The sequence below is a fragment of the Mandrillus leucophaeus genome, unplaced genomic scaffold (assembly GCF_000951045.1).
Source record: "Mandrillus leucophaeus isolate KB7577 unplaced genomic scaffold, Mleu.le_1.0 Scaffold80, whole genome shotgun sequence".
Lineage (NCBI taxonomy): Eukaryota > Metazoa > Chordata > Mammalia > Primates > Cercopithecidae > Mandrillus > Mandrillus leucophaeus.
This window is the reverse complement of record NW_012108697.1, coordinates 328613-339726: the sequence shown is the minus strand read 5'-3', so window position 1 is coordinate 339726 and position 11114 is coordinate 328613. Positions and strand designations below refer to the sequence as shown.

Below are 11114 nucleotides of genomic sequence, written 5' to 3'. Positions count from 1 at the left end.
TTTTTCTATTGATTGGAATAGTTTCAGAAGGAATGGTACCAGCTCCTCTTTGTACCTCTGGTGGAATTCGGCTGTGAATCCATCTGGTCCTGGACATTTATTTTGGTTGGTAGGCTATTAATTATTGCCTCAATTTCAGAGCCTGTTATTGGTCTATTCAGGGATTCAGCTTCTTCCTGGTTTAGTCTTGGGAGGTTGTATGTGTCCAGGAATTTATCCATGTCTTCTTGGTTTTCTAGTTTATTTGCGTAGAGGTGTTTATGGTATTTTCTGATGGTAGTTTGTATTTCTGTGGGGTCGGTGGTGATATCCCTTTTATCATTTTTTATTGCGTCTATTTGATTCTTCTCTCTTTTCTACTTTATTAGTCTTGCTAGTAGTCTATCAGTTTTGTTGCTCTTTTCAAAAAACCAGCTCCTGGATTCATTGATTTTTTGAAGGGTTTTTTAATGTCTCTCTCTCCTTCAGTTCTGCTCTGATCTTAGTTTTTTCTTAATGAAGAGCAGTAGAGTTATTTGGATGGAGACTCTGTTACCATTGTTATTCTAAAGATTCACATAAAACTATTATTCTTTTTCTTATTCTAACATGTGTAGCCATTCTCGTGTCATTTTTATAGGTTATTTATCTGATAATTCATGTAAATTTAATTATTTTAATGAGCTATCGAATGTTTAGAACTATACTGTAATGATTATATAGGATAATGCTAATATTTATATACTATATGAAAGCAAAAAATTATGAATCAGAAAAAATAACAATAAGAAAGTTTATTTCTAATGAAATTGGAGTGGTTGAAAAAGTCATAAAGTGATTTGAAATTTACAAAAATGTATCTTCTGTAATGTTTTAGGATGAATAAAGATAAAAATTATATCTGGGTACTTTTTATCTGTTAGTTTACAGTAAATGCAATATGCTCTAATAGAAATTAACACCTTTGGAATGGAGGTGATGGCAATGTATTTTATGAAGCAAGTGGCTTATAAATAAATACTTGGTGAATGACATTTAAAGTCTCTAAGTGGTTAAAAATTGCTTCAGTAAGTTTTATCTATGGGATAGGTATAACTTAATTTTAACTCTGAACTTAGTTACTGAGTGAAAACAAATATTTAGCTCCCTTACATGAGAAGGCCTCAGGTGTTTATAACTATAGTCAAAACAAAACAAAAAGATTGAGGTGGGGGCTCAGTGTTTAGCATTAAATACTTTGTATTTTTTTTCTTATAAAAATTTTAATATCTAATTTTCATGAGGTAGGTTTTATTATAGGTATTGATAATATGTCAATTATCTGAACCTGGGTATATGTAAGGAACCACCATCAAAGTTTGTATATTGTCTTATTTTTTTTCTTACTTGGAAATTAACTTTTAATTTCTCAATGCCAGGATTAGTTGAAATATGATTATATTATGGAGATTTGGAAATAAAATAAAACTTTTGCAGATTCTTTGAAGACTCAATGAAGGAAATGTGACAGATATATACAGAAGAAATCTCAATTAACCAAAACCATTTAGTGTCTGTGGAAGTAAAATTAGTTTGAGTTATTGTGACAGTCATTTATCTTTTTATATTGTATTGGATTTTGATAAAGCATCTCTTTACCTTTTACTACTTTTAATTTCTGCCTCATTCCCAGGGTCTGCGTGATACTTTTATTAAGACGAGAACCATTTCATGTCATCATTAATGGAAATGACTTTGTGCATGATTTTATTTTTTGAATTGGAAGACTGTTTTCGAATTCACTGGAAAAAGTTTTCATTAGATGGTGCCTGTTTCAAATTATGTAATTTACACACTTTATTTTTTAATAAACATTCATTCCAATTCCAAGAACAGTAATTTAACTTGTTAAAAGAAAAACTTAAGACAAAATAAATTTAGCAGAGCTTATTTGATCAAAGACTGATTCATGAATTAAGCAGCACTTTGAAAGAAGAGCTTCAGACACCTCCAGCTCTCAATGTGGGCAGGAAGTATTTTTAGACAGAAAAAGGAAGTGACATTTAGGAACATCTTGATTGGCTACAGCTCACCATTTGCCCTATTTGGGCATGGTGAGATGAGGCATTTGCCTTGTATGGAAATAGTCTAATCAGTTGGCAGCATGTGTTTGGCTGAAGCTCAGCTGCTGTGATTAGCTGAGACTAAGCTATCTGTTATAAGAATACACTCATAAATTAGGTTGCAGTTTGTTTACATACTAAATCAGGCCAAATTTAATTCAATCTCCCCTTTTGGTCAACTGTCATTTTTGAGAAATTGACCACAAACCTTAGGCACTAATACTACTTTCTGTCACCATCATAATGGACTTGTTTGGTCTGAATATGGAATTCACAATTACCAATGTCAAGTCAGTTGGATGATTTTTTATATTATCTTTGTGTTTTTATTATTTTAACTATAGTGAGACCATCTGATGTATAACAGATGGCTGCATATGAACATTTAAGACTTGAGAGGGCCCAGGCGCGGTAGCTCACGCCTGTAATCCCAGCACTTTGGGAGGCCGAGGTGGGTGGGTCACAAGGTCAGGAGATTGAGACTGTCTTGGCTAACACGGTGAAACCCCATCTCTACTAAAAATACAAAAAATTAGCCGGGCGTGGTGGTGGGCGCCTGTAGTCCCAGCTGCTTGGGAGGCTGAGGCAGGAGAATGGTGTGAACCTGGGAGGTGGAGCTTGTAGTGAGCTGAGATCACGTCACTTCACTTGAGCCTGGGCAACAGTGCGAGTCTCTGTCTCAAAAAAAAAAAAAAAAAAGGCATCGAGAGGATATGGCATACTAAGGAGACTATTTATAATGACTATCAGGAGGGTAATATTAAGAGACTGAAGTATACTTCTTAGTAGGTGCTCCCATGAATCAAACTGGTCAAAATCAAATATATCAACAACAAGCCAGAAGAGGAATCTACTTGTTTTAATCAATCATCTTGTTTGTTGATTTCTTAAAACTGACTTTCTATCATGTCAGACATAATTTTCCAAGGGCAATAGGAGGTGTTATCTGTTGCACACACTCTTCCCTCATCAGTCAACGGATAGGCCAAAGCAATCATGTTATCTAAAACAACTGTAGCAGGAGAATTTAAAGATGTTTGACGGGCAACTGTAGCCCATTTCTGCTATAGTAGCTAATGTTTGAGACAGATTTCTAATCGTAGTCTCGTTACGTTTATGCCAAGCCAGGGAAGGAGCATTCTACCAAAAGATGCCCATTTATGGCTACTTAGACTTGCTGGCAAACTCCTCTTTATTCTTTAGTGTAAATTAAGAGGTGTGGACCAATGTTCAATTTCCAGTTGGCTATTGGAATAATCATGACAATTCTAACAGTATTACTGTTAAAATCCCTAATCGACATTTTCCACTTATTGAGACATGGAGTTGCTCATATATATGGTTGGTTGTTAAATCCTATACAGATAAAAATATACTCTGGAGAGGTACGACAGATGGTTCCTTGCCGTGTGTGTTAGGGGCTACAGTAGAGAAGCACTAGTAATATTTCTCCAAGGCTCCATTATGAAATCATTGCATGGTTGAAGGATCTTGACAATTAAAGGGATTAGGGTGATAAATTTCTTGACAAACTGTTGAATTATCTTTCTTTTGGTTATCCTATTCAATTTCTGGCATAATGTAACTGCAAATCCCTCATTATAGGTTTTGACTACTCTTAGATTTAAACAAAGAACCTAATGTATGAATCTAAAAGCCTAACCCTATACAAAGGACCAGATATTGCTCTTAGAACATCAGAGAAATTTGTTAGAAGGTGAAGCAGAGAATCTCTAAGATCATTTAAGGATTTGGGTTCAACCTAACATATCCAACATTCAGTTACTTTTCCTGCAAAAGCTATTGATTATGAAATCATAATAAGCATGTTATCTTCCTGGGTATACATAAAAAATAAAAACAGAGAAAAGAGGAAAAGAACCATAGTTTCTTGGTGACTAAGGAAAGAAGTCTTGATCTGTCATCTTTGGAAAGCTGTTCATGTCTGGGATGTCATTTGTTTCTAAGGAGAAATGTCCCTGGTCAATTTTGCCTTGAAGTTTCCAGTGGGTGTACTGGCCCAAGGCTGGACGGGTCCTCTTAAATTGAGAAATGTGGATCCAAGGCTCAGGCTCAAGGCCCTGAAGTTTTGCTGCAGAGAAGAACTTAGTGTAGTCCCTTGCAGCTGAGTTCAAGGGCAGTCTTCCTCTGGTGTCTCTTTTGAAAAGAGCTAATCTCCAGGGTGTAGACCATGAAAGGTCTGGTTGTCATCAGTTCGTAGGGGCGTCTTCTATCTGGTGAAAATATACTTTGGCAAAATACATTAAAGCCTTGCAGTATCAAGTCATGTCAGAGTTTGTAAAAGCAGGAGATACATAAATTCTATTATTAGGAGCATAGGCCTTCCAGTAACCATTTTATAAGGGATCAATCTATGTTTTCCAGTGGGAGTGAATATGATTGCCATTTTAATTTTTAATAATTTTGAACAAGGCAGTGTGGTTAGCTTTGCCTATTGCCATTGTGTTTATAATACCTTATTTGACTATTTTGCAGTTTGTCCATTGAAACATATGCCTCTATTGCTATGATTGGCCGAGACTCAACTATGTGTTACAAGAATGTGCTTGTAAGTTAGAGTGCAGTTTGTTTACATCCTAAATTAGGTTGTAGTTCACCACTTATAGAGGCAGCTTTAGGCCAAATTTAATCTAATTTAATAAACTAATGAAATAAATAAGAGAGAGCCTGATTCAGTTGAATTGTATTTGGAGTTAGAAATGTTTAAAGTTCATTAGAGGATTTAAATATACGCTGAAGTTTAAGAATCGTTGCTGTACAAAGGTGAAAAATAACATGCTTTTTAAATTTTCTAGTCTGTCAAGAACTACACCAAATGTCATGTGAGAAATGAGCAGATTTGTAACAAACTTACCAGCTGTAAAAGCTGTTCACTAAACTTGAATTGCCAGTGGGATCAGAGACAGCAAGAATGCCAGGCTTTACCAGGTAAAGATTTCAAAATTTAGTGAATGAGTTTATGGTATACAGATAAATACTGACATAGAAAAGTACATTTCGTAAGGACACTACATTTTCTAAAATTAAAGTCGTAACAAATATCAACCTATAACATTGTAGTACTAATAGCACTGTTTCTACAAGAAAAGTTTTTTGATTGCATATTTGCTTCCAATTATTTTAAGGTGTTCATATGTTTACTATACTGTTGAATTGATTAGATACCTTTTCATTGACAAAAATCTTAAAAATGTAGATAATAATAAGTACTCAGACTTGATATTCAGATTTAACAAATATTAACGTTTTGTCATATTTTATTTAAGTGCCCTTTATTTTCCAAACTCAGTGCATATTTTCATTATATATTATAACATTTATAAAAAATATTTTAAGGAAATAATAATATAGCACATATTTATTATATATTATATATTTTCCTTCTCTGTATCCCAGGGTTTTAAAAATATTATATATAATATGTTAAAAATAAATACATAAATATATTACTTATATGATATGTAACATAGTATATTTATTAAAATTATATGTCTAGTAATTTTAATGATATAAATATATAATTTATATGTTTAATAAATTTAAACCATAAATTTATATGTTCATTATATTTTATAACATATAATACAATATAAATTGTTTTTATATAACATATCCTATATATAATATACTTTTATAATAAATAAATTTCTTATAATAAATATTATCTGCTTTTATGAGAATCCAAATTTTACAAACTACAGCAAAGCTCATTTTTAAAAGTAATTTCATGTTTTCACAGTTAACATTGCTAGTGGATGCTAAGTACTCTTCCTTTGAAATATAAAAGATAAAATGAGAAAATTGAAAGGTAATACAGGCATTTAACCAGTTCTGCTTCTTATACAGATAAACTGAGATCCATGCTGGTTAAGTGATATGCTCAAAATTACGGGGCTGGTAAATGACAGAGTTGTAGCTATTAACTAGGTGTTTTATTTGTGTTTAGTATTTTGCCTCTCTTAATCCCAGGGTTTTTTTTTTAAAGAAAAGTTTCTGAGCCTATGTAATTCTAAAACATATTGGAAAATTCCATCACAGAATTTGTCTAAAAGAGAATCTTTCTTACAAGTTCATGTAATAAAATCAAAATTATTTTGCCTTTAAAAATACCATCGAGGTCAGGTGTGGTGGCTCACACCTGTAACTCTGGCACTTTGGGAGGCCGAGGTGGGTGGATCACTTGAGGTCAGGAGTTCAAGACCAGCTTGGCCATCATGGTGAAATACTGTCTCTACTAAAAATACAAAAATTAGCTTGGTGTGGTGGTGGGCACCTGTAATTCCAGCTACTTGGGAGGCTGAGGGAGGAGAATCACTTGAACCCAGGAGGTGGAGGTTGCAGTGAGCAGAGATCATGCCACTGCACCCCAACCTGGGTGACAGAGTGAGACTCTGTCTCAAAAACAAGCAAACAAACACACCATTGAGGCACTGGAATGTCATTCATACTTTGAATTTTGTTTACATACTGGCCTTTAAAGCTTTTAAACAGTGTGATGTGCATGTGTGCTCATTTTGAGAAAGATAGTATTAATAATGCAGTAGGCAGGATTTAAGAAGCAACAGTGAGATGATGCTAAGAAGTTGAAAGTGGTGTTGATCTCTAAGAATTAAACTATAAAATGAAAATGTAGATCAATGAAAATATTTACAAAGTTTCCTTAAAATGACAAGGTTAGTCTTGGACCAAAACAAGATTTGAATGAAGGAATGTATATATTTAAAGGAATATTACTTTGATAAGAATGGAAATTAGTTGCCAGTGGAAGTTTGGAAAAATGACAATAAAGTTACCTTTGGTAGTACTCATCTATTCATTCCCTGGGAAAAAAATGTTGCTTTGTTATAAAGGCTGCACTTGACCAGGCTGTTATTTTGGAGATACAATTAAATATATTATACACAAATTCCCTTTTCTTAATTCATATTTACTAAGCAGCCAACTGGCTATATATCGTTTGATTTCCATTCAGCTTATCTCAAGGAAGTGAACGCTCTAAATAGAGGGCCCAGTCTGTAGAGCAGTTGTACAGTTCCATGACAATTGGTGTATTGCATTTTTTTACATTGATCTCATATGAGCTTGGCAATTTGAATTTATCTCACTATACTCATTATAAATTAATTGCCTTCCTTTAAACCCCACTGCCAAGTTGATGCTCAATACTACAAAAGCCTGAAGTATAAAAATATTTGGTTTGGTAATATAATTTAGTTTAGCCACAAAGGCCCATGCATTTGTTTTTATTTGAATGATTTGTCAATTAACTATTTTTGTTCTCACTAAAAAATAAATGAGGAGACAGGCAATAATAATCTAAATTCTTCCTTGAGTCAGCAAGATGAGAAAAAAACATAATTTAAGAAAACTTTTGCATTGTAAGGAGAACTTTTTTGGTATTTTGGATTTAAAATGACTGGAATAATTGAAACACATACAGCCTCAAACTGAAAACCAGGAAATGGTACACAGTCTTATTAAATGATAATTATAGTTTATTGAGGGATTACTATGTTCCAGCTGCTGTGAGTTATTCATGGTACCCAATTTAATCCTTAGAGCAGCAACCATGAACGAACAGGAGTCCCCAACGTGGTTTTGAGTGGGTCTATTTGGTGAAGACTAGTAGTACTGAGACATTATTTGCTTTTAAAATTCTCCATTTGTTATGGGTCTACCATGGAGTTTTATAAAGGCTATCTGATGTATGTTATTCCTATAAAATGAATGTAGAAGAAGGTATGAGAATATAGCTGTCAAATGCCAGATATTAAAGACATTTACAAAAACATAAAACAATAAAAATAAAATATGCTATTAAGTTGTAATGTTCCCCTTCAACATTTTGTTCTGAAATATTTCAAATATTGAAAAACAGAAATAATTGTGGAGAGTACACCGAACGCCTACATTCTAGATTCTACAATTAACATATTGCTCTCTTTGTGTTATCCCTGATCTCTCTGCCTCTCCATCCTCTATTCATTCATTAATCCTTCTTTATTTTTTGATGCTGAGGTCTAATTTGAATTGTCAGCTACTTTCCCTCAGGAAGAGAATTTCAGGATATATTTCCTTTGGGCCTATTTGTATACCATAGGGAGCAAGACATCTCAGCAGCTGAAGAGTGAATTTATAGTGGGGTTTAAAATTATTATTTTAAATAAGTACATGTATTTGTTAAAGTTACCATTTTTAATTTTAAAACCATTTTTCATTTTAAAATGCTCCAAATCAGTAGATATAGCATGCATAAAGAAAAGTTCTGTGGGACCCTCAATAATTTTTAAGACTTAAAGACCAAAAATTTGAAAACAGCTGCTTTAAAACAATTTTATAAGAGTTGCAGCAATATATCCAAGGTCCTTCACACAGGGCCAGAGGTGCGAATACATTTCATGTGATATAGAAACTAAAATGTAGTCTAACTTTATAGATCAGTATATTAATGAAACACTATTGTTAATTAGCACACGCTAAAGTTTAGCCTTATTAATGTATTTATTATATAAACTTGTGTTTTAGAAAACAGTGTTTCAAGTTCAATTTGGATTCTATAGATAAACCACTATTACTGAATAATATGTTTCATCTTTAGAAAGACATGAATAATTGTATAAAAATAAACATTAGTAAGGAAAGATCATAACTCCTTTACTAATCATAAGTGAAATGAGACTTCTCTACCCATACTTATGAAAGAATCAGAGAACCCAACTTATATCACAATGATATACCTGAGCTATGGAAATTAGATTTAGAGGTCAATTAGCTTCACTTATAGGAGTAACTTTGAAACTGCTTTTGGTATAAGCTTGTTGTTCTTCTATTAAAGTAATTTTGTCTTATGTAAACTAGACCTTGGGACATAAATATAGTAGCGATTTTACTTATTGAAATACCATATGCCAATATACCAGACGTTACACAGAAAACCTAGCAGTCAACACATTTAACAGATGTCATAGAGCCATGATTTATCTTATATTTAAGATTTAAAGAAAAAATTGGGATGTTCTGCTTTCATTCTCTACCAAACTATTAGAAAAAATTTATTTGAAATATTATATGGAGATATTTAATATGTTTTATTTCAAAAATTTAAACAAATACAGAAGTATTCTGAAATGATTGAAAAATACATTTGCTTTTTGGTCATCTAAAACTGAGACATATTTTTTTTACTAGCTCATCTTTGTGGAGAAGGATGGAGTCATATTGGGGATGCTTGTCTTAGAATCAATGCCAGTAGAGAAAACTATGACAATGCAAAACTTTATTGCTATAATCTTAGTGGAAATCTTGCTTCATTAACAACCTCAAAAGAAGTAGAATTTGTTCTGGATGAAATACAGAAGTATACACAACAGGTAACATTTCTACTTTTTTACATTATGGAAATATGCTATGATAATCTCATAATTATTTGAAATGATTTTTTTTTGTTTTTAATACATTATTTTGCTAATTTTGGAAATAAAAGTAAAATTGATTTCTCAAGTGAATTGACACAAGACTTATTTTGTATAAGTAATAAGGTAATAATGGTTTATAAATTATCACTTTTTGCAGAGCACACCACTGTATTACCTTACCAGAGTCATCTTATATGAATAAATACACTTAAAGAGTATGTATACTTTAAGAATTATAACTCCACTTGGTATAGTGTGGCAGAAAGAATTTTTGCTTGAAAACTTTTCAGAGCAATTATAGTCGATCCTCTGTATCTATGAGTTCCTCATTCATGGAGTCAGCCAACTGCAAATGAAAAATATTTTTAAAAAGTATGGTTGTGTCTGTACTGAACATGTACAGACTTTTTTTTCTTGCCATTCGTCCCTAAACAATACAGCATAACAGCTATTCAATAGCATTTATGTTGTATTCAGTAATAATCTAGAGATGATTTAAAGTATATGGGAGGATATGGATAGGTTACTTGGAATACTATGCCATTTTATATCACGTAAGGGACGTGATATTTATGGATGTTAGAATTCACAAGGGACCTGGAACTAATCCTCCATGGATAGAGAGAGATGACTCTGTTACCAATTACTTGCTATATAGAAACAAATAATGCTTGCTTGGTACAGCTTACTTTAAAGAAGCATTGTAGATAGCCTATCAAAATGGTGGAGAGCATAAAATCTGGACATACGCTTATTTCTACAACTTAGTAGCAAGTGTACTTCAAGATGGTAATTCAAGATGAGATATGGATGGGGACACAGCCAAACCATATAATCTCCCTTTCTGTAGGTTGTCTTTTCACTGTGTTGATTGTTTCCTTTGCTGTGCAGAAGCTTTTTATTTTTATATAATCCCATTTGTTTATTTTTGCTTTTGTTTCCTGTGCTTTTGAAGTCTTGTTCATAAAATCTTTTCATAAACCCATTCCTGGAGATTTTCCTATGGTTTCTTCTAGTAGTTTTATTGCTTTGGGCCTTAAATTTAGTTCTTTGATCCATTTTTCTTTTTTTTTGGTATAGGGTAAGAGGTGGGGGTCTAGTTTAATTCTAATGCATATTGAGGTTCAGTTTTTCTAACACCATTTACTGAAGATATTGTCTTTTCCCCTATGCATGTTCTTGGTGTAATTGTCAAAAATCAGCTGGCTGCGGCTATGTGAATTATTTATGGCTTCTCTATTCTCTTCCATTGGTGTATGTGTTTGTTTTTATACCAGTACCATGTTGTTTTGTTTACTACAACTTAGTAGTGTATTTTGAAGCCTGGTAGTTTGATAGCTCTAGCTTTGTTCATTTTGCTCAGGATTGCTTTGGCTATTAGGGCTCTTTTTTGTTCCATACAATTTTAGGATTGCTTTTCCTATTTCAGTGAACAATGTCATTGGTATTTTTTAGGTAGTGCATTGAGTCTGTAGATTGCTTTGAGTAGCATGGTGGTTTTAACAATATTAAGTCTTCTGATCCATTTGCATGGAATGTTGTTCCATTTGTTTGGATCCTCTTCAATTTCTTTTTTTCTTTTCTTTTCTTTTCTTTT

The 11114-nt window shown here is 32.8% G+C and overlaps 1 protein-coding gene across 1 annotated transcript in view; it reads left to right on the top strand.

The window, feature by feature from the left end:
• ATRNL1 (attractin-like 1) overlaps positions 1–11114 on the top strand; it is a gene marked incomplete at its 3' end in the record, with an annotated part of 405371 nt that overhangs the window by 141347 nt on the left and 252910 nt on the right. The window contains exons 13-14 of the mRNA XM_011967565.1: positions 4898–5030; positions 9291–9472. Coding sequence (XP_011822955.1) covers positions 4898–5030; positions 9291–9472 — 315 coding nt within the window. The remainder of the gene's footprint in view (positions 1–4897; positions 5031–9290; positions 9473–11114) is intronic.